General features: G+C 43.1%; 1 protein-coding gene across 4 annotated transcripts; it reads right to left on the minus strand.

Moving 5' to 3' along the window:
* Nucleotides 1–399: 399 nt before the first annotated feature.
* LOC135524080 (CCR4-NOT transcription complex subunit 4-like) lies at nt 400–23,388 on the minus strand. 4 transcript variants are annotated; one of them, XM_064951260.1, is made up of 14 exons: nt 23,321–23,388; nt 23,013–23,141; nt 13,930–14,148; nt 10,246–10,443; nt 9,140–9,226; nt 7,868–7,969; nt 7,464–7,589; nt 6,892–7,019; nt 6,353–6,487; nt 5,663–5,720; nt 4,703–4,964; nt 3,927–4,484; nt 3,368–3,613; nt 400–3,170 (listed from the first exon to the last, which is right to left on the minus strand). In XM_064951260.1, exons 1-14 carry the CDS (start codon nt 23,321–23,323, stop codon nt 2,788–2,790), a joined length of 2,634 nt encoding a protein of 877 aa, XP_064807332.1. In that variant the 5' UTR covers nt 23,324–23,388; the 3' UTR covers nt 400–2,787. The 4 variants fall into 4 exon arrangements, with proteins under 4 accessions (XP_064807332.1, XP_064807331.1, XP_064807330.1 ...); XM_064951259.1 differs by having other exon boundaries at nt 3,371–3,613; nt 6,263–6,487; nt 23,321–23,387; XM_064951258.1 differs by having other exon boundaries at nt 6,263–6,487; nt 23,321–23,387.
* Nucleotides 23,389–24,587: the final 1,199 nt, after the last annotated feature.

Consider the following 24,587-nt stretch of genomic DNA (forward strand, 5'->3'; position numbering starts at 1 on the left):
GAAGAAATTATTTATTGACTTAGCTTGTGGTGTCAACATTTGTTACGGTCATTCAAATGTTCTCCTGGTCTTAAAATGCTGGTCTTCATGCTGTGGAGATCAAGCACATGTTACGTCAGAAACAGGACTCGGTTTCCCGGGGGCAGATCAAGTCTAATCCTGGACTAGAAAGATTGCTCAATGGAAATTCTCCAGTGACATACATTTTTAGTCCAAGACTAGGCATAATCTTGAGTCCAGGAAACTAACAGACCCTGGGAGTTGTTGATATAGCCAGTGTTACAAGTTATGATAGATTAGTACAGCCTGCGTAATACTTGAACTTGAAGAAGAAAAAAAAACTTGATGAAACGTGATAGTGTAAATCTCTGAAACAACAAAAAGAGCCAACTCGAGCACTGGGTTTTTCATTTTATTTAAGGTTTGTTTTTCCAGACGGGCAGTGGACAGTTCAATTCCTTTAAGCTCCTCATTGTGTTTTATATCTCCGCATCATGTTAAAAACCACAGTAAGTATGACTGATTGTTGGTTTCACCTGGATCAGTTCATGTTTCTAGTGAATAATGTTTTAATAGGGGATATAGCAGGAGAGAGAAAGAGAGAGATAAAGATGTAGATATTATGGAGTTAAGACTTAAAAATAAAAGGTTGTGAAGGGAGGTTATTCATTCTCAAGGCCCAGAGAGAGGCAGAGCGCTCCTTGGATTAAATTGCTAGCCGTCGTTTGTCGTCGTCTTCTAGCACCTTCCTTTCACACAATCTCCGATATCGCATGACATTATTTAAATTCTCACTATTTTCTACAGGTGCATATCAGGACATTGTGACATCTAGGAAGCCTTTTCATCCACCCTTTCATCATTTATCTGTTGGGTCTTCTTGTGACTTTCCTGATCAGGGTTTAGCTACTGTAGTTGCCACACAGTGGCACTGTGCGTATCAGACCAAACCCTACATCTTAGGATGCCCCATTTTTAGCCTACATCTTCCCACCAACAGTCTTTAAAGTAAAATTCCACCCAAAACATTCAGTCCACTGCTGTTATAATCCCAAACTTTCAAAAAACAGAAAAAAAACAGCCGGTATGATGCATTTTGCTTCATATGATGCAAAATGCAGCATGTTTTGAAAAAAAGAGCATAACAGCAGTAAATCTGAATTTTGAATGTTAAACATCTTAACTTGATTGCTGCCATGCAAAAAAGTTGGGACTTCAACAATCAACTAATGAAATGAGATCAAAATATCATTTTGGGGTGTTTTCCTTTAAATATTGTTCATTTTTTTGCCTCCACTCCAGCCATTCTTCGTTTCCCCAGAACTAGCATGTAACGTGCTGAGGTCTGGTATCCTGACACTAGGCCTATTCTTCTTCCAATCTGAGAATAGTCGTGAGACTAATTATTATTCTTCCAACCCCGGCGGTCAGTCCCCCAGTTAGGCAGTGCTCCATCCTCTGATACGGAGGTCGAACTGAATCTTGCCTCTACTACAGGATGGGGCACCATAACCCCAAAGGGAATGTGGGTTTTAATGACCTGTACAAGACAGGCCATTGGGGCGCATTCCAGGCAGACTACATTGCAGTTGCCTGCCAGATCTCACAATGCCTGTATCAGCTAACTAGTTAATCAGGTATAGCTAATCAGTTATATCAGTTAACCGCATATGATAGAGCAGACTGACACCAGTCAGCAAAGTCGATGACCATTGGTTGCTGCGTGAGTGCAATATTGTCAGCCTGGAACGTGACCATTGTGACCCCGCCTAACAAGGAAGCCGAAGCAGATTGGCTTGGCTGTGCCCTCAACTCCCACATCCTAACATTATATCCACCTGTGACCGTCTCTGTCTGCATCATTTCTGTCATCTGAACCAATTAAAACAAGCCTGAAGTAATTTTTACCCATGTTTTTCTCTAAAGATTTTCAATCCTTCCTCCTCTTAATCAGTTAAAAGGCATTTGGTATCAATTTTGCCTTGAAGTTATAGTTCGCCTTAAAGCTTCTCTGCACTGAGTGAGTGTTAACCGTTTCATTCAGTCTCCTGTTTTATTCAAAGTGGGGAGGATGAGGGCCCTAGGGGCAAAGCTTTAAGAGCAGATTCACTATTCAGTTTGTTGCTTCATTCTCAAAGAGTAATCATGACTTCACTTTTTTTCACGACGATTTTCCTACAGGTTTCATATTTAATCATAAATTTACTTCTTAAAATTGACTCACGTTGCTAATTGACTCCTGTAAATTTGGAGTTATCGTCTTGGGTGTCACAAAATGTACCACTGCTCCTATTCTCTGTGCTCGTCTAGATCATACGGACAGACTCCACGTGAAGCTCAGAGTAGTCAGCACCGGTCTGATCCCAAACAATTCATCTGGGTCGTGTTCATTATGCACCAAACAAAAGAAAACCATGAGGGACTTACATGGACTTATCTGCCCAATAAGAAACGCTCCTTTTCATTTTTCAGTTTGAAAACGTTTGACTATGGTGCATCCTACTGAAGGTGACCCTGACTACTGGAGCTCAGTGGGGCCGGTCAGTAGCAGACATAAAGGGTTAACAGGTCAATCATGTCATGTGCCACAAAAACCAAAACAAACAAATAGGCCTTTAGAATAGAAAAAAAGGAGGAAGGAGAAAGAAAAAGAAAGCCTTGTTATTTTGTTAATCATTTTCATAATCTGATAATCTGCAGATTAGTGTGTGTACTGTATCTGTATTGCATTGGGGATCGGGATTACGACGTGGGTCGGGGGGTAGTCTGCTGTAATCTGTCTTTAGTTTAGTGGCGGTCCCCGGCGGAGGCGCTCTGTAGCAACTCTGTGGCGCTTTGGCCTGGGGGTCTGAAGGCTGTCTGGAAGCCTGGGGGAGGGCTGTGGAATTGGCTGGGGTTGGGGTGTGTGGGCTGGGTCAGGCCGGGCAGGTAGGGGGCCCAACCAGAGCCTGCTCTGTGGTGGAGGTGTGGGTGTGAGGAGGCCTGGTCTAGAAGGCCATGGTGGTGGCTGTGGTGGAGGGATTGGTGTTGCTGGTTCTGGGGCTGCTGGGGGAGTGATGGCAGTGCAGGGCCGTCCATCTCTGTCAGGGCCTGGAGGGATTTGAGCCAGTGGGGAGGGTTCTGGTCCTCCTGGAGACAGTCTAAACTGCTGCCTGCTGAGGCTGGGATGCCTGAAGTGAGGAGAGAAAGAAAGAGGTGAATGAAGATTTAGATTCTGGTTGGAAGTGACAATTTGAATCAGCTGTGTAGTGATACAGCAGAAAACTACACATGCACCCCTTGGGATCCCTAGGACAGAGTTTGGGAAACCGGTGCATTACAACACAGATACATTTGTTTATAATAAACAAAATGTAAAGTTACTCACTACCTGTGATGATAGCTGGGTCCATCCAGCTGGCCGTACCATCCCAGCTGAGACTGTGTGAGAGTCCCCCTGGCCCATTTAGCCCCCCAGGACCCCCCATGTGGTTCATACTGGAGGAAGAGGAGGAAGAAGAAGAGGAGGAGGAGTTGGGGAGACCCCCGAAGTTGATGTTGATGTTGGGGAGGAGAGCTCTCAAACCGTCCTGCCATTCTTTCACATTGAGGCCGTCTATAGAACTGCTGTTTTCTACAGAGAGAGAGAAAAATAAATTTCATCAGGGATAAGTGAGAACATAAGGAGTGCTGCTTTGCATTTAATATAGATTTGTAAGTCTTCCCAGGGCAAAACACAGAAATGCATCTGCATGTAATATGTTTCTCGCAAGGTCAATATGACATGATCAAAACAGGCAAAACGATTACATATGTTTTGAAGTTCAATGCTTGTACGTTCATACTGAACAGATTGCGCTAAACCCGACTCAACCAGGGTCAAATCCATTTGACAGGGGACATAACTGACCCCAACACTCCCAGAAAACAGACCCAGGGTATCCTACCTGACATGGGGATCCCTCCCAGCCCTGTATTGTGACTGTGGTGCTGAGGAGGCATGCTCAAGTCCAGGAAGTTGCTATGTCCTCCTCCAGCATTGGCCGAGTGGTTCAAGTGTGAGAGGAGGTGGTTATTGCTGCGTGCCGAGGGAGGCATGCCCATCCAGGTATGCCGAGCTGCAGCGGCCTGGGCAGCCTGACTTCCACCATGATGACTGCTCTGACTCTGGGAACCAGGGAAACTAAAGGAGCTAGAAATGTGCCTGTGGTGGAGCTGAGAGAGGCGGGGTGGAGGTCCAATGCTGCTGGGGAAATGGTTGGGGTTGGAGAGGGGCATGTGGAGGCCGTGGTGGGACCCGGGGTGGTGGAGGCCAAAGGGGCTGGGGGACCCCAGGGGACTGGGCTGGTCCTGGACTGACAGCTCCTTCTCAATGAGGTCAGCCAGGGCCTTCCGCGTCACGTCAAAGGGGTCGAAGCCCAGGTCGTCGTCCTGCTGCTGTTTAGTAGAGGAGCCGAAGCCGAAGGCTGCCTGCCAGTCTGTGGAGGAGGAGACCGGTATTGTGTCTGAGGAGAGCAAGGGTGGAAGAGTTAGCAAGTGGTTAGCAACATTAGTCAAATGAATCCACAGCAAGGAGAGACAAGTGTGTAACTTTTGTCTTCATTTGCACAAGGTTCAAAAGGTGGAGCAGAAACTGCCTTTGTTAACAGAAGCATCGTTTCTTAACCGTGACGGAGTGCGTGTGTGCTCGTGCATCTGCGTGATTCTGCCCCACACAACCCACCTGATGTGAAGAGGCTCTGTGGTTCGGGGGTCATGGGCCAGTCGGATCCCCCTCTAGGCGAGCTGGCGAAGGGGGGCAGGCCGGACGGGATGGGGTTGGGGTGTCTGAAGTTACTGTTGTCGGAGAACAGGGACTGGGACTCTGCAGCAGCCCCCTCGAAGGGCGAGCGGGCGGTGAGGTCTGCTACAGTGATGGGAACCACCAGACTGCTGGGGGGCTTAGTCAGCCCCGGGGGAGGGGAAGGGGACTCGCGGTTAGGCATCTGGAAGGGGGAAAGAGGAATAAGGGGACTAAATTAGTGGGGGGATACCGTTAATACCGTCTAACATTTGTAAGCAATAATAATTCATAATGAAAACAAATCTTTTAAAGGTCCAACCAATGCAGCCGTTTTTCGTCAATATCAAATAATTTCTTGGTAACAATTAAGTACCTTACTGTGATTGTTTTAAATTAAAATTGTCCAAAATACATTTTAAAAATGCTTCTTAGCAAATAGCAATTTCCCAATCAATAATTTTGCTAGGACTGTCTGGGAGTGGTCTGATTGATTGAGGAGCTATTATTGGCAGAGGGGTTTGGATCTCTTATTGGCCTATAACTAATTTACCGCCTGGTGATGTCACCAGGCAGGCCAAAACTCCATCCCACCAACACATGCTGAAATTTCAGCTGGTGTTTTCAAACACTAAAATGGCATTATCATAATTTTCACTGTATTATTCCAATCTCAGTGTGGAAATGTATATGGAAAGTCCCATTTTGGACGACACTGGGCATTTAAAAATGCCTCAGGGAAGAAACAGTCTAGTCTGGATAGATATGACAATAATTTCTCTAATACCATCCCTATGTACTACATGTAATTATCTATACATTTATAAGAATATTGAAAAGACATTCAAATGATTAAAATACTTTACATGTTAAATTATCTAAAGGTAGCAAAAGTCTTCTTACCTGTTGTAAAGTCTCTCCATTCACCATACCTATTGATTCCGGAGGTTTGTCGCTGGGACTAGAGGGAAAGAGAAACAGACCAGCATCAGACTACGCAGCTGTGTAGTTCATGGCCTAACAAAAGGGACCAAAAAAAGGTGGCCAGTTTGGCCTGTGAGTTATACCCTTTTCAGTTCACTCTATTGTTCACATTTCCCTTTTCAGCAACTATAGTGAATGTGTAACCTTGTCTTCTCGGGACAGCTTGGTTTAGTTCGACTCCAGCCGGCCTGTATGTCTGTCCCGGTAATAACGGGATCACTGTCACAATTGGAGTAGAAGGGGGACAGAGCCCCACTAATATAAAACTAATAGCCTGGTGGGTAGGAGCAATGGGCCAGTAACCGAAAGTCTGCTAGATCCAATCCCCGAACTGACAAGGATAACATCTGTAGTTCTGCCCCTGAACAAGGCAGTTAACCCACTGAAGACGTGGACGTCGATTAAGACAGCCCTCCGCACCTCTGATTCAGAGGGGTTGGGTTAAATGAGGAAGACATTTTCAGTTGTACAACTGACGGGGTATCCCCATTTCCCCACTAATGTACTACTATAGATTACCCGTTGCTGTCACAATTAGAAGAGAAGGGGGACAGAGCAGCCCCCTGGACAGACCCCATCCCTGTGTCCGGCCCCAGGCCAAGTCCTAACCCGTCTGAGGTCATGACTTCTGGGTCCAGACAGCAGTCTAGCAGCGGAGGAGACTTCCTGTCCTCTGACAGCCCATTGGCCAGTTTGCCACCATACCCCGATAGTGTTGGCCACCCGTCCTTGCCGTTGCTGGGTCTGTGTTGAGAAATTGACAAAAACAAGAGGTCAGCATGGAAGAAAGAGATGTTGTGTGGAAGACTTGGAGAGAGAACTGCGGCCTGCGGTGTTCTAGCTGTTAGTGCCACGGCCTTCAGTGCAAATATTTGCTTTTTGGGTTTGCGGCGAGAGGTTTCACATATCAAGTTTATTTGCCATTCAAATAATGTATTCATTACATGTATCAATGGATCTTACTCACCCAAGGTCTCACAATAAAAGCACACAATAGAAACTGCAAGAAAGAAATATGCAAATACATCGTGTTGACCAGGGTTCTCCAACCTCAGTCCTGCCCCCCCCAAATAAGGTCAATGTCATCAAATCAAGGGATGCTGCATGGAAGAAAAAGATAGAGGGGAGAAGCAAAATACCAAATGTACCTTTGTGTAGAATTTGAAGATTTGCTTTTGGACTTTTCCCCTGAACACGTTGGTGTTTGTAGAAAGCTGGGGTTCATTTTGTAGAGGTCCTGGAGTAGTTTCTGCTCGTATTCTTGGTGTTTCCCAGCCTAAGGACACAAACATTACATTAAGTCATTTTAGCAGTGAATAATAACACAATGCTCCCACTGTGCACCTAAGTCAATTCAACTGTATGGCAGCGACTATAGGAGTTGGCTATACAACAAACAGATCTGGGACCAGGCTAGATTCAAGAAACACTAATGCGGAGGTCTGAAGTAATTTGAAGTAAGAATACGATACAAAATTGTGGCAGACACCAAAAAAAATTCACTAAAGCGAAGAATATATAAACACAGCCAGGCCTAACCCTTACATCTGAATGAATTAACTCTATTGATCCAAGAGAAGAAACTGGATTGGTCACCATCAGACACATATGCCCTGGCCTACTGACACCCAGGCAAGTACAATACATGACGTCAAGTCATCTGCCATCTCTATTCGCCCACCAACACAAACACAGACAGGAAGAGTAACGGTTTGTTGACCTGCATCTCCTCTTTCGTAAAGCTAGCCGCCTCGTCGCCCAGCTCGTGTAGATACATACAGTCTGGTTTGGGACACTGCATGCTTTTGAGGAAGTAACTGCAGTATTTTGTTGTGCCTAAAGAAGCCTGCAATACAAAAACACAGAAAGCTCAGTGAAAATGTACTTGTGATGACATTCTGTTGAATGTTCTCTTCAGCGGAGGTCAGAAGTCATATAGTATTTGATAGCATTCCTTACAAAAAGTCACCAAATACTTCGAGGACCAGTTTCGCAGACACAGATTTAGCCGAGTTCTGGACTAAAATTAACCTTCAATGGAATTTATTTTATCCAGGATTTGGTTTAATCTGTGTCTGGGGAAACTGGCCCTGAATGTCTGTTCCTGTGTGTTAAGTCTCACACCTTGAGTGTTCTACCGTCCACCACCACATTGTTCACACATTGTATTGCTCTGAGGGCGTCTTCAGAGCGGATGTAAGTGACATAGGCACTAGCACTGGGACCCTGTGGATCAGAAAACAGTCAACATTTGAAATAGGTAGTTCATGTCCCATTCTCCATATTTACATTTTGAGAGGAAATCACCTGCTGTTGAATTCAATCCCACATATATTAGCCAAAGTCACAGGATGGCATTTGAACCAGACAGATCTTTCGAGCTCAATATCATTAAAAATGTGGTGGATTTTTTCAGAGACAACCATGTGTGCATTAACGAACCAATTACAATCAATTTGACTTTGGTAAAAACAATACTACATAACTTCATGCTAATCATTTATTTGAATGGAAATTCTCTATAGATAAAGTGGGTAAATAAAAATAGGCCAATGCCTACTCACAATACAGGTGAATACATATTCAATAGGAGTGTGTGTGTGTGTTGCATTGAGTTATTGAGCATGTTTTGGATGATATCATGGGTCTAACAATTCCCTTCCAATTGGGAATTATTTTATTGTACTGATCCGTATTTGCGTAGAAGAAACAATCTCTTCTATAAAAGTGCACACTAAGACCGAATGACGTCATTCACACAGTGGAGACTGGAGAGACGTGATGCTGAGGAAACTAGGAGTTTTTTGGCAATGACTATGGTTTTAGGTGAGAATTAGCTTTGAAATCAGCCTATTTTCGCATTATGTTCATATAATATCGCAAACAAAGTACTAGGGTAGTGAACTGATGTTAACTTCCGCTGTAAGCTAGCAAGGAAAGCTTGCCTACAAAGTTGAAAGTGACCGGTATCTTATTGTATTGTAAAGTGTAAATGGACCCTGTTTTGCAAACAGTTATTTGCAGTTGCAACATTTCTACATACCGTGTTGCATTATTCAAATGTGTTAACTTCTGTGCAGCATGAGTGGGGCGCGAGCATGTTGCAGCCCAGCATCGTGTTTGCTCCCCTCTCCCAATCAGTAGACGACGTGAGACATTTGACAGAAATATCAGAAGAAACCAATTCTAACACCGAACCGTTTTTCATGTTCTGGTATCGAAAGAGAACCAACGTTTCAATAATCTCACATCTTGTGATGTGCAGCTTAGCAGGCACTTTTATCCAAAGTGATTTACAGTACAGTTAGTGTAAATATTTTCTGTATGGGATCTCTGCGGGAATTGAACCCACGAACGTGCCTTTCACCAACTGAGTCACATAGAACCAGCTCTTACCTGTGAACCTGCATATGATGTGCTGTTGTTGATGACCACCTTGTGTATTTTTCCAAACTTCCCAAAATACTCTGGCCTCTTTAGAACCTGTGGAGAAACAGAGACAAATAGAGGGATGATTGTACTATGCTCTAGCATTATGGGGAAATTGTTCACAAACAGAATTGTATAAATACAGTTGGGAGGGAAAACAAATATAGCTAGGTCAGTAGACCAGAAATATGATCAAGTAAGAGAATAGTGAGATGAAATGCTATATCGCTCACACTAACTAGGTTAACGCTGAAGCACAGTGGAGGGCTGGGGACATTAGCATGTGTGTGTGTGTGTGTGTTAGAACAATGTTCTAAATTATTTTGATCTTCACCCACATCTGTGGACGTCAAGTACTCTACGATAAAACTATGTACTATGTGCAACAGCTCATTTAAGCAGCAAAAAACATTGCCCAGGCAAACAAGCAAGCATGGGTTAACTGTAAAGGGAATGGGATAGTAGATCACATGGAATATATTTCATATAGAACAAGAAACCTATGGCTTTTTAGCTTAAAACGGATGTTGGAAAATAACACCCAAGTAACACCCAGGTATTCCAGAAATCCTAGTTGGAGGATTCCCAATTTCTGGAAAACCTGAGAATTTTTGAAAATGTTTGTGACCACTATCCTGGCGTTACAAGTGCCATGCTCTACCAAATGAGCTACAGAAGACCACATATTTACCCCTAGGCAAAGAGCCGTGGTTCTCATATCCAGCCGTGGGATAGCCACAGTCAGCCCATAGCATAGACATAAAATGTATGCCTATGTAAGTGGCAGCAATCTTGACATTTTAGGTTGGAAATTCACTAAATATCTTCATTTTTGGTATGCCAGCATGTCCTTTGGGCGTGAGGGGGCCTCAAGATTTGCATAAAAGAAAAACTAGAAACCGTTTAGTCATTTCATAAAAGAGAGGGTTAAAAAAACAACAACCCCCGATTCACTCACACACACGTCTATATTTATGTAGTAGGCTTATATTGTGGAATCGAACACCAGGTTTCTCTGCACCACCCTGACCCTATGTGTGTGTGTGTGTGTGCGTGCACGTGTCCTGTCTCACCTCTGGGTCTGCCAGCCTTTGAGAGAGCCCAACAACAAAAACCAGGTTTCTCTGCACCACCCTGACACTGGCCAGGTGTTTCCGATTCTCTGTCACCTTCTGTTTCTTCTCGTTCTGCTTCTGCTTCTTCTCGTTCTTTATCCTCTGAATTTCCTCCTGTGACAGGGGCTTGTACACCGCAGGGTCCTCCGGGTACGGCTGGATGGTAGGGGGCAGAGATAGAAAGACAGGTAAGCTCACCTGTACGTAGGTACAGCATATTCGTAAAGTATACCGACCCATTTAATTTTTCCCCACATGTTGTTACAGCCGTATTCTAAAATGTATTCAATCAATCTACACACAACACCGCATAATGACAAAGCAAAAACATGTTTAGAAATGTTTACCAATGTATTAAATAAGTAAGTAGTATTCAGACCCTTCACTCAGTACTTTGTTGAAGCACATTTGGCAGCGATTACAGCCTAGAGTCTCCTTGGGTATGACACTACAAGCTTGTCACACCTGTATTTTGAGAGTTTCTCCCATTATTCTCTGCAGATCTTCTCAAGCTCTGTCAGGGTGGATGGGGAGAGTCGCTACACAGCCATTTTCAGGTCTCTCCAGAGATGTTAAATCAGGTTCAAGTCCGAGCTCTGGCTGAGCCACTCAAGGACATTGAGACTTGCGCTGAAACCACTCCTGCGTTTTCTTGGCTGTGTGCTTAGGGTCGTTGTCCTGTTGGAAGTTGAACCGTCGCCCCCAGTCTGTGGTCCTGAACACTCAGGAGCAGGTTTTTTATTTATTTTATTTTACCTTTATTTAACTAGGCAAGTCAGTTAAGAACAAATTCTTATTTTCATCAAGGATCTCTCTATACTTTGCTCTGTTCATCTTTCCCTCGATCTTGACTTGTTTCCCAGTCCCTGCCACGGAAAAACATACCCACCACATGATGCTGCCACTACGCTTCATCATAGGGATGGTGCCAGCATTCCTCCAGGCGTGACACTTGGCATTCAGGTCAAATAGTTAAATCTTGGTTTCATCAGACCAGAAAATCTTGTTGAGTCCTTTAGGTGCCTTTTGGCAAACTCCAAGCGAGATGTCATGTGCCATTTATGGAGGAGTGGCTTCTGGAGGAGTGGCTTCCGTCTGGCCACTCTACCATAAAGGCCTGATTGGTGGAGGTCGAGGACAATTCCTTTGACTTCATGTCTTGTTTTTTCTCAGACATGCACTGTCAACTGTGGGACCTTACATATACAGGTGTGTGCCTTTTCAAATCATGTCCAATCAATTGAATTTACCACAGGTGGACTCCAATCAAGTTGGAGAAACATTTCAAGGATGACCAATGGAAACAGGATGCACCTGAGCTCAATTTTGAGTATCATAGCAAAGGGTCTGAATTAGCGGTCGACCGATTATGATTTTTCAACGCCGATACCGATTATTGGAGGACCACAAAGCTGATACCGATTAATCGGCCATTTTGTTTAAAAAAATTGTAATAATGACAATTACAACAATACTGAATGAACAATTTTATTTTAACTTAATATAATACATCAATCAAATCAATTTAGCCTCAAATAAATAATGAAACATGTTCAATTTGGTTTAAATAATGCAAAAACAAGGTGTTGGAGAAGTAAAAGTGCAATATATGCCATGTAAAAAACGTTTAAGTTCCTTGCTCAGAACATGAGAACATATGAAAGCTGGTGGTTTCTTTTAAGACGAGTCTACAATATTCCCAAGTAAAAAGTTTTAGGTTGTTGTTATTATAGGACTATTTCTCTCTATACCATTTGTATTTCATTAACCTTTGACTATTGGATGTTCTTATAGGCACTTTAGTATTGCCAGTGTAACAGTATAGCTTCCGTCACTCTCCTCGCCTTTACCTGGGCTCAAACCAGGAACACGTCGACAACAGCCACCCTCGAAGGATCGTTACCCATCACTCTACAAAAGCCACGGCCCTTGCAGAACAAGGGGAACAAATACTTCAAGGTCTCAGAGCGAGTGACGCTATTAGAGCGCAGCCCGCTATTTCACATCGGTTACACCAGCCTAATCTCGGGAGTTGATAGGCTTGAAGTCATAAACAGCTCAATGCTTGAAGCACAGGGAAGAGCTGCTGGCAAATGCACAAAGGTGCTGTTGGAATGAATACTTACGAGCCTGCTGCTGCCTGCCACCGCTCAGTTAGACTGCTCTATCAAATCATAGACTTAATTATAACATAATAAAACACAGAAATACGAGCCTTATGTCATTAATATGGTAAAATCCGGAAACTATAATTTCAAAAACAAAATGTTTATTCTTTCAGTGAAATACAGAACTGTTGGTGGCATCCGTAAGTCTAAATATTCCTGAAACATTGCACAACCTTCAATGTTATGTCATAATATCTTAAAATTGGGGCAAATTAAATTTGCAACGAGCCAGGCGGCCCAAACTGTTGCATATACATAGACTCTGCATGCAATTAACGTAAGAGAAGTGACACAATTTCCCTAGTTTAATATTGCCTGCTAACCTGGATTTCTTTTAGCTAAATATGCAGGTTTAAAAAATATACCTCTGTGTATTGATTTTAAGAAAGGCATTGAAGTTTATGGTTAGGTATATTCGTGCAACAATCGTGCTTTTAATCGCGAATGCACTTTTGATAAGTCATCCCCCGTTTGGCGAAGTTGGTCTTCACACAGTTCGCAACGAGCCAGGCGGCCCAACCTGCTGCATATAGCATGACTCTGTTGCACAGAACGCAAGAGAAGTGACAATTTCCCTAGTTAAAAGAAATGCATGTTAGCAGGTAATATTAACTATATATGCAGGTTTAAAAATATATACTTGTGTATTGATTTTCAGAAAGGCGTTGATGTAAATGGTTAGGTACACATTGGTGCATCGACAGTGCTTTTTTCGCAAATGCGCTTGTTAAATAACCATATGGCAAAGTAGGCTATGATTAAATGATTAATTAACAGGCACCGCATCGATTATATGCAACGCAGGACAAGCTAGATAAACTAGTAATATCATCAACCATGTGTAGTTAACTAGTGATTATGTTAAGATTGATTGTTTTTTTATAAGATACGTTTAATGCTAGCAAGCACCTTACCGTGGCTCCTTGCTGCACTCACGTAACATGTAGTCAAGCCTGCCACGCAGACTCCTCGTGGAGTGCATTATGATCGGTGTCCAAAAATGGAGATTACCGATTGTTATGAAAACTTGAAGTCGGACCTAATTAATTGGCCATTCCGATTAATCGGTCAACCTCTAGTCTGAATACTTATGTAAATAAGGTATCCGTTTAAAAAAAAAATATCATAATAATAGTTTTGCTTTTTCACAATGGGGTATTGTGTGTAGATTGATGAGGGGGAAAACATATTTGATCAATTTTAGAATAAGGCTGGAACATAACAAAATGTGTAAAAAATCCAGGGGTCTGAATACTTTCCAAATGCACTGTATATCCTTCTGAGGAGAGTTGGGAGCAGAATAATATTCTACGAGATTGTATGTCACATTTGCATAACAACTTATGTTTATTGACAGCACCACCCGCCAGCCAGCCTCACTTTTCTGCAGGCAGGGCAGGGGCCGTTCTCATCTGTGCGGAGGCAGTGCCAGCGGAAGGGTAAGGTAAGGGCCAGGGTAAGATAGGTTATGTACCTTTCTGCAGGCAGGGCAGAGGCCGTTCTCATCTGTGCGGATGCGGTGCCAACAGAAGCGGCAGATCTGGTAGCCGCAGGTGCAGGGAAAGAAGTTTACGTCGTCAATCTCCAGCGGCTCCATGCACAGAGGGCACTCCATGGAGTCGTCCTTTATCTCGGGGCTGTGGGACATCCTATGGCACGGCGAGGTGGAGCAGATGTCACGGCTGGTCACGGGCTGGGAGGGTGAATCGTAGTAAGGGATGAGAGGATAGAAAGTTGAGATGGACACAAATGTTACTCAAACTCTATTTGGAGCATTTCTGAAGAATATAAATTGTGAATAATGGAGAACATGAAGAGTAGACACTACCTTCAATGCTAAATGTAGGCCTAAACTGGACCTGCTCACTTAGTTAGGAGTACTGGTAAAGAGGGATGTCCTATTATCATGTAGCCTAAGCTAAATGGTATGAGGCTCATCAATATCTTCTGCCTGTGTTAGCAGTTGTTACAAAGTAGTGGCTTGTGGAAGTCACAAACGAATGAGGTGGTGTTGACAGTAGGAGGGCGTTATATCTTGTAGCTGTCAACTGTATTACATCACAGGTTGATCAAATAAACAGGCCTATCGAATCTTGGGGTTTGTTGAGGCTGAGTTTGCGCTTGTCCGGTATGTAAATTGCAAATAGGATGTTACTGAAACAGAGCTAGTTATTGATTGTAAGTAGGCTAAATATATCGTCAAAAACTAGCTAACTACATTCAAGCTAACGTTAGCTACAAGGGTAACACTAGTTGGTTGAATTGCAATTCAAAATCCGTTACTAAACTACAGCCTAAATACGAAGGGCTTCGCGCCCCTATCCTCTTTCTGGTGCAGCTGTACAAGCAAGCAGCAAACGTCAGCTGACTGATAGTTACTAGCTATTCCAACCAGCTTGGTAGATAACTAACGTTAGCATGTTGCTAATGGTTTGCAATGATTCTCTAATGTTAGTTCACGACATGACATTATGTATCAGCTAGCCGTTCAGGTGCTAAAACAAAATATAAAATACTCAAGTCGACGAGTAAAAGGACATGCACTTAATGTTGGGTTGAATAAATAGTTAACCAAAGTTCACAAGACATGGAGTCTTGTGAATACAAAGTGACAGCTTGCTAACCAACGAAGGTGCTAATAGGCTAACATTAGCCTACAAGCTAACTTCAGAGTCTTGGCTGGCATTCGCAGTTAGCTAACTTGGCTAGCAAGCGGCTGCGGCCTACAAACGTTAGTTTATTAGCTAACAGACGCCGACACAGTAAACCATTGACAGTTCATTAAATCCACAAATAGACAACGATGCAAAGGATGGCATAGACACAGAAAATGTATCAATTCGTTTATGCAACCATGGAGCTAATGCTATTTTGCCACGAAATCAGTAGCAGACAGTTACAATAATAGTTTGGGCTAGCTTGCTAGCCACTTACCCTGTCCGTATTACAGGGATTCCACTCCAAATGGACAGTCACACCAAATTGGGCGGGGATTGCTAATGTCTCTGAACTGTCCAGATTTGTATAGATAGACACTTTAGATTATGTTAGGTTTATTATTTCGCTATAATTCAAAAGGCTTGATAGATGTTTTGCCCTTTTCTTTCTTATCTGTAGAGACACTTTACGCTCTAACCACCATCTTAACTAGCGTTAAAATAGGGAGGAGGGAATGGGGCAAGCGCTCAGTACGTACTGAGGCTGCGTGGGAGGCTATCAACAATGCATTGTGTGAAATGTAGTTAATTATGCTTTCAGTCTGGATACTAATGACGGGCAAATTTCCAATTTGGTGGTTGGTTAACAAAATCCCGGCTCTTCTGGGAATGTGCCTGGTAGTGTGTTTGAAGTAGAGGGAATACTTTATTTATTATTTTATTTAACCCTTGTTTTACCAGGTAATTTGACTGAGAACACTCATTTACAGCAACAACCTGGCGAATAGTTACATGGGAGAGGAAGGGCGATGAATGAGTCAATTGTAATCTGGGAATGTTTAGGTGGCCATGATGGTATGAGGGCCAGATTGGGAATTTAGCCAGGACATGGGGGTTAACACCCCTACTCCCTGTGACCCGTTTGCAAGACAGGGCTTAGCATGTCTCTCGAGGAGGCCAAAAATAGATTTCGGCTTGGAAAAGTTTAATATTTTCAGAAGGAGTCGGGTAATTGGTTAAGGGAGGAGGATTGGAGGGAAAGAGAGAGGAGGTTGAAAAAATGGAGGGAGGCAGAGGATGGGTTTGACTCTGTTGAAGAGGGTATGTCGAGGAAGATTGGTGTCAAGTTGCATTGATGGACATGGTTATGATAAAGATACATTCGGTCCAGTGGGAGTGAGATTTTTGAAGTGGGTGGAACCAGGCCTTTTTGCTAATCCCATGGATGGTTTCAGGTTGGGTGAAAAAGATGGTGGATGCTGTTGAGTCGAGGAACGTAACCCAAAGTGGACTTTCTTCAAATTAGAGGGAGCAGGCACTTGGGTGAAGATCAGTTTCTTGCTTTGCTCTTAGGAATAGGGCACCATTGAAAGGAGTGCTTTCTGGGGTAGCGTTAAGTGTGATGGGGGAGCAATTGAAGTTGAGGATTCACGGTGTTTGTGACGCCCACCGTTTAGTGCGACGCAGACCGGGTAGTGAGCGTGGTGAAACAGAACTCACTGTCAGTCCTTTTGACTTTTCAGTCAGAGTCTTTACTCAACAAGGTCATGTTAGGATATATCAGTTATCCTGTTAGAGCATGTACGAGTGAGATTCCAAGATGTGGGAAGTGTGCAGGAGGGCATGGGGTAGAGGATTGTGTAGTTTCGGTGGATAAAGTTTTGTGTGACAAATGTAGGGGTGCCCATGTTGGTGGGGATCGGAAGTGTTGGGTGCAAGAGAGGCAGGTTAAGGTGGCTAGAGTCAAAGTAGTGCAGAAGGTATGCTGAGGCAGTGAAGAAAGTAGAGGAGGATGGATCGAGGGTGAGGGATTATGAGAGGAACTCTGTGAATAGTAGATTGGTGCCAGCACAGAGGGATAGGCCAATGAGTAATTTAAGCTTCAGTAAGGTTGGCTTCTTAGAGTTTATAGCAATGGTTATCAACTGTCCCGCAGAAATGGAATGTAAATCACGGAAAATAGATTCTGTGGTGAAAGCAGCAGAGAAGTGCATTGGGGTACGTAATTTGACATCAGTAGAGTCACAGGGTATGTTGAGTTGTAGTGTCCCGTCTTCTCAGGTCATTGGCCTAGGGTAGGATCCGATAGGGTCAAAGTAGTGGATTAAGGTGATGGGATTTAATGAGTATAGGGTTAGTTGGTAGGGTAATTATTATTATATTAACCCATTTTATGAAACAAAAAAATTATATACAGTTGAAGTCAGGAGTTTACATTCACCTTAGCCAAATATGTTTAAACTCAGTTTTTCACAATTCCTGACATTTAATCCTAGGAAACATTCCCTGTCTTAGGTCAGTTAGGATCACCACTTTATTTTAAGAATGTGAAATGTCCGAATAATATTAGAGAGTGATTTATTTCAGATTTTATTTCTTTCATCACATTCCCAGTGGGTCAGAAGTTTGCATACACTCAATTCGTTTTTGGTAGCTTTGCCTTTAAATTGTTTAACTTGGGTCAATCGTTTTGGGTAGCCTTCCACAAGCTTCCCACTATACGTTGGGTGAATTTTGGCCCATTCCTCCTGACAGAGCTGGTGAAACTGAGTCAGGTTTGTAGGCCTCCTTGCTCGCACACCCTTTTTCAGTTTTAACCACACATTTTCTAAGGGATTGAGGTCAGGGCTTTGTGATGGCCACTCCAATACCTTGACTTTGTTGTCCTTAAGCCATTTTGCCACAACTCTGGAAGCATGCTTGGGGTCATTGTCCATTTGGAAGACCCATTTGGGACCAAGTTTTAACTTCCTGACTGATGTCTAGAGATGTTGCTTCAATATATACACATAGCTTCATGAGGTAGGAAAATTATCTATTTTGTGAAGTGCAGCAGTCTCTCCTGCAGCAAAGCACCCCCGTCACAATTGGGATGGTGTTCTTCGGCTTGCAAGCCTCCCCCTTTTTCCTCCAAACATAACAATGGTCATTATGGCCAAACAGTTCTATTTTTGTTTCATCAGACCAGAGGGCATTTCTCCAAAAAGTACGATCTTTGTCTCCATGTGCAGTTGCAAACCATAGTCTGGCTTTTTTATGGCGGTTTTGGAGCAGTGGCTTCTTCCATGCTGAGTGGCCTTTCAGGTTATGTTGATATAGGACTCGTTTTACTGTGGATACAGATACTTTTGAACCTGTTTCCTCCAGCATCTTCACAAGGTCCTTTGCTGTTGTTCTGGGATAGATTAGCACTTTTCGCACCTAATTACGTTCATCTCTAGGAGACAGAACACGTCTCCTTCCTGAGCGGTATGACAGCTGCGTTGGTCCATGGTGTTTATACTTGCATACCATTGTTTGTACAGATGAACGTGGTACCTTCAGGCATTTGGAAATGGCTCCCAAGGATAAACTAGACTTGTGGAGGTCTACAATTTTTTTCTGAGGTCTTGTCTGATTTCCTTTGATTTTCTCATGATGTCAAGCAAAGAGGCACTGAGTTTCAAGGCAGGCCTTGAAATACATCTACAGGTACACCTCCAACTGACTCAAATGATGTTAATAAGCCTATCAGAAGTTTCTAAAGTCATGGCATCATTTTCTGGAATTTTCCAAGCTGTTTAAAGGCACAGTCAACTTAGTGTATGTAAACTTCTGGCCACTGGAATTGTGATACAGTGAATTATAAGTGAATTAATCTGTCTGTAAACAATTGATGGAAAACTTACTTGTGTCATGCAGAAAGAAGATGTCCTAACCGACTTGCCAAAACTATAGTTTGTTAGTAAGTCATTTGTGGAGTGGTTGAATAACAAGTTTTAATGACTCCAACCTAAGTGTATGTAAACTTCTGATTTCAACTGTATATACAGTACAAGTCAAAAGTTTGGACACACTTACATTTCTACATTGTAGAATAATAGTGAAGACATCAAAACTATGAAATTACACATATGTAATCATTTAGTAACCAAAAAACGTTTTCAACTAATTTTATGTTCTTCAAAGTAGCCACCATTTGCCTTGATGACTGCTTTGCACACACTTGACATTTTCTCAACCAGCTTCACCTGGAATGCTTTTCCAAAAGTCTTGAAGGAGTTCCCACATATGCTGAACACTTGTTGGCTACTTTTCCTGCACTCTGCGGTCCAACTCATCCCAAATCATCTCAATTGGGTTGAGGTCGGGTGATTGTGGAGGCCAGGAAATTGCTATTTTATTAGGATCCCCATTAGCTGTTGCAAAAGCAGCAGCAGGTCATCTGATGCAACACTCCATTACTCTCCTTCTTGGTCAAATAGCCCTTACACCACCTGGAGGTGTGTTGGGTCATTGTTTTGTTGAAAAGCAAATGATAGTCCCACTAAGTGCAAATCAGATGGGATGGCATATTGCTGCAGAATGCTGTGGTAGCCATGCTGGTTAAGTGTGCCTTGAATTCTAAATTAATCACTGACAATGCCACCAGCAAAGCATCCCCACACCATCATACCTCCTTCTCTATGCTTCACGGTGGGAATCACACATGTGGATATAATCCGTTCACCTACTCTGTGTCTCACAAAGACATGGTAGTAGGAACCAAAAATCTCACATTTGGACTCACCAGACCAAAGACAGATTTCCACCGGTCTAATGTCCATTGCTCGTGTTTCTTGGCCCAAGCAAGTCTCTTCTTATTATTGCTGTCCTTTAGTAGTGGTTTCTTTGCAGCAATTCGAACATGAAGGCCTGATTCACGTAGTCTCATCTGAACAGTTGATGTTGAGATGTGTCTGTTACTTGAACTCTGTGAAGCATTTATTTGTGCTGCAATTTCTGAGGCTGGGTAACTCTAATGAACTTACCCTCTGCAGTAGATGTAACTCTGGGTCTTCCTTTCCTGTGTCGGTCCTCATGAGAGCCAGTTTCAGCATAGCGCTTGATGTTTTTTGCGACTGCTCTTGAAGAAACATTCAAAGTTCTAAACATTTTCCAGATTGACTGACCTTCATGTCTTATAGTAATGATGGACTGTCGTTTCTCTTTTCTTATTTGAGCTGTTCTTGCTATAATATGGACATGGTCTTTTACCAAATAGGGCTATCTTCTGTATACCACCCCTACCGTGTCACAACACAACTGATTGGCTCAAACGCATTAAGAAGGAAAGAAATTCCACAAATTAACTTAACAAGGCACACCTGTTAATTAAAATGCATTCCAGGTGATTACCTCATGAAGCTGGTTGAGAGAATGCCAAGAGTATGCAGCGCTGTCATCAAGGCAAAAGGTGGCTACTTTGAAGAATCCCAAATATATATTTTGATTTGTTTAACACGTTTTTTGGTTACTACATGATTCCATATGTGTTATTTCATAGTTTTGATGTCTTCACTATTATTCTACAATGTAGAAAATAATAAAAATTAAGAAAAACCCTGGAATGAGTAGGTGTGTCCAAACTTTTGACTGATACTGTATATAATTGTTTTTCGGTTCCCCTTTCCCATTTTGTATCACAAAGTGTAATGGACCTATACAATAGTTCTGTTGGTGGTACTAATATAACATATTGGATGTCAGCCACCATTAAACCTCACCGAAGAAGAAGAACACTTATGGCAGGTCAAGGCTATGGCTAGGCAACTGTAAACATGCATTTTATATTTGCCTAGGCATTTGAAATGTAGTAAATAGAAGAATTGAAAAGTATTTTATTTAAAATGTATGCAAATTATCACCATTCTGTCACTGTGGTAGATGAGGCATTTTAACTAATCATTGAAAAGTTATTTTGATGGTCAAACAACATAATAAAGATAGTTGTTCCTCATTCCTCCATCCACATACGGGTGGGTTAAGGCCAGGGTTGAGGTGGTTGGACATTGTTTGATTCAACATAGTCTGTGGTCAGAGTTGGGCAGGTGGGGTGTGGGGAGGGCAGTGACAGGCATGTTGCCAGGAGCCCCATCTTAACACAGCTTTGAGTGTCTCTGCCCAGGAACATCCCAGCCGTTATCCCACCTGCAAGACTAAGGAGAGGGGAGAGTGGGAAACCTAATTTCACCTATGAAGTCAATTAAGTATTTTTTCATATCATGTGTTTATTCCCTGCCCCTACATATCTTCATACCAATCTCCTACTCCTGAGACATTCACTGTTTCCTCTGTGGGTTGAGCCAAAGCAGGATAGTGGATGGCGCATAGCTGACCCTTCTGACAAACAAAAACCATCGTCATCATGATATTTCCATCATGGTATGCTATAGGTATTCCCAATGCTTACCCTTTTTCCTCTCCTAGGCAGCAGGTCTCTCCACACAGCAGCACTGACATGGCCCCCAGGGTCACCACCACACAGCAGCACTGACATGGCCTCCAGGGTCACCAACACACAGCAGCACTGACATGGCCCCCAGGGTCACCACCACACAGCAGCACTGACATGGCCCCCAGGGTCACCACCACACAGCAGCACTGACATGGCCCCCAGGGTCACCACCACACAGCAGCACTGCCATGGCCTCCAGGGGCACCACTACACAGCAGCACTGCCATGGCCCCCAGGGTTACCACCACACAGCAGCCCTGACATGGCCCCCAGGGTCACCACCACACAGCAGCTCTGCCATGGCCCCCAGGGTCACCACCACACAGTGCAGGTTGTCCAATAGGGGGCATGTGAGAACCATGGCACAGCTCAGAACCTCCTCCACAAAGCTAGTCAGCACTGCCACCATAAGACAAGACCACATTCTCATTCGTAATATGCTTATCATATACACACACACTCTTAAATAATCTGTATTTCTCAACCCAATCCATGGGGACCCCCAGCCTTTCCACATCTTTGTTAAATTCCAACACTAGAAGACCTGATTCAAACGATCAAGGGCTTGATGATTAGTTGACTGGTTAATAAATCAGATAGTGTTGGAATAGTTCAAATATGTGAAGTGGTTGGTGGTCTCCGAGGATGGTGATGAAAAACATACACGCATTAGAAATGATCCAAGTACAGCATTTGCTGAAGTATTGCAGCAACCTGAAGCTTTTGGAAGGCCTAATGTCTTATTCTGGTACACAGCTCAGCCAGGTTGGGGGAGGTGGAGGCCAGGGCCTTCCAGCTGTCAGACAGGAGATGATTGTATGCCTTGTCAGAATTAGCTGGCTCATACTACACTGCAACACAAGTTTATCAGATCAGGGTCCGTATGTATAAAGCGTCTCAGAGATGGAGTGCTGTTGATATCGGATCAGTTTTGCCTTTTAAATCATGGTGAATAAGATAAAATGGAGAGGGGGGACCTGATCCTAGATCAGCACTTCTACTCAGATTCTTTGTGAATGGACCCTGATCAAACAGACATGCACCGATTATCACGGCTCAGGCTAAGACCCAGATGCAGACACAGGAGGCAGACAGTACGAGTCTCAGAGTTATTATAATTCAAGGGGCAGGCAAAAGGTTATAATCCAAATCAGAGTCGGGCAGGTGCAGGACAGCGGGCAGGATCAGGACAGGCAGAAAGGTCAGAACTGTGAAGACTAAGACAACCAAAAACTAGAGCACAGGGAACACGCTGGTAGGACTTGACGGGACAAGCCGAAGTGGCAACAGACAAACAGAGTACGCAGGTATTAATACACAGGGGATAATGAGGGGATACCTGGTGGGGGAGACCAGCACAAAGACAGGTGAAACAGTGACACGGATGGTGACAAAAATGGTGATCGATCACTATTGACGACTGTCGATTGTGGTTGCCATACAGACACATGAGAGAAAACCCCTGAAAGGTTTTCCTCAAACTGGGACACCTGTTTGTTGAAATATTTTGACATTCCCTCTAATTTGGTCCTGGGCAAAGTTGTTATTATTTCAGTGCTATTCTCAACAACAACTATATCAACAACAACAACAACTTGATATATGTAGACTTTGATGTCTCGTACCTCCTTCAGAAATACTCACATACTGTTCTGTGATTTGCTGACGGTTATGCATGTCGCCCAATCCGAGACTCAGGTCACCGTTCTCAGTCATCCCGGCACAATAAGTTGCGGTCCTCTGCTCTTGAAGCCTGGCGACGCCACTGGTGCACTTAGATAAAACAACAAGAAGACAAAGCAATTTAATGTCATGCCGGAATACTATGGGAGAGGGATTCATTCTGCTTTGCATTTGGTCATAACAAACAGTTGTTACCACTCGTTAAGGGCCCGATTTAGAGTTGAAATAAGAGCACACAACACCGCTCCTAAACTTCTTTGCATATGTACCATGTGCTGAGAGTAGTTCAGTACAGCATCACTGTGAGAGTCAGTTCCAATGGCTGAGATGAACAGAGGTCTTTGTCCCATTCTGTTCAGAGAGTCTGTTGGGAAAACATCCCAAAATAACTCAACATTAAAACTTCCTTAACTCAATGTAATATTTGTACACCATATCCTCATAAACAGTTGAAGTTTTGCAGATCATGAAATTAGAACGAACCAGCAAGGTTCCTTCCTACTCCACCAAAGGCCAACAATTCCAGTATGTCTGTCCAAATGTGAAATATAAAAGTAGTTATGTCTCAATCAAATAAACCCATTATATTAACATAATCTGAATGTTATAGACATAAGCCTACAGTATACAGTACAGTGTGTTTGATGTAAGCCTATGTGAAGCTTGTGTGAGTTTCTGTGAACATACCACAAGCTACTCTGTTTTCCCCACTGCAATAAAATCCACATTCACACCAACTATGATTTTTTTTTAAACAAGCCACAGTGGTATTGTACAGCAAGCATGTCACACACTGTCCATCATGCTAAAACTAAAGTGGGAAAATATGGTGCACTCTATAAGACAAGATAAGAGGGGTTCACCTGCATTTGATGAGGAACATATGACTAGTACTCACAATTTTTGATAGTCAGAATCTTTCTCTTCCTCTTTTACGTGAAGTCCAGGAATAGTCCTCTTCTTCTGCATTCGTTCAGACAGTGCACAGGCCATCTGCCTGCCCAACTTGGCACTATTATGCATGTTGAGCGATATATTTGGGAATATGAGGTTAAGGGACCTCATATAAAGTTATATGGAGAAATATATATAAATATATAAGTTATATATATATTTTTTAAGAACAACAATATGTCAGATCATTACCTTTTTTCCCCACAATTTCTAACCTTACACTGAGATTGATTCTCTCTCTCTGCCTCTACCATAGTTTCTTGTGTCACGGTATTGATCTGAGAAGGTAACTAGCTAGGACGGACTTTCCTCTGGTCAATTCGTTGACCTTTTGAAGGATGAAGGGGGCGTCACATCTCTTCTTCTAATGCCTTTAGCACTAGAGGGGAAATTAGAAGGAAACAGAGACATAATCGTGTCACTAAGGTGAAACACTGAAACTTCCATTTTGTTCTCTTAGTGCAACCACAAAGAGACTCTGTGATAAAGGAGACTTCCTGTGATGTCAGCCAAGCAAGCAGCTATCTAGAGATCAGGAAATAACCGTTCAGAAAAACAACATGAGCACAGACAGACCATGAG

Source organism: Oncorhynchus masou, chromosome 31 (genome assembly GCF_036934945.1).
Source record: "Oncorhynchus masou masou isolate Uvic2021 chromosome 31, UVic_Omas_1.1, whole genome shotgun sequence".
NCBI lineage: Eukaryota > Metazoa > Chordata > Actinopteri > Salmoniformes > Salmonidae > Oncorhynchus > Oncorhynchus masou.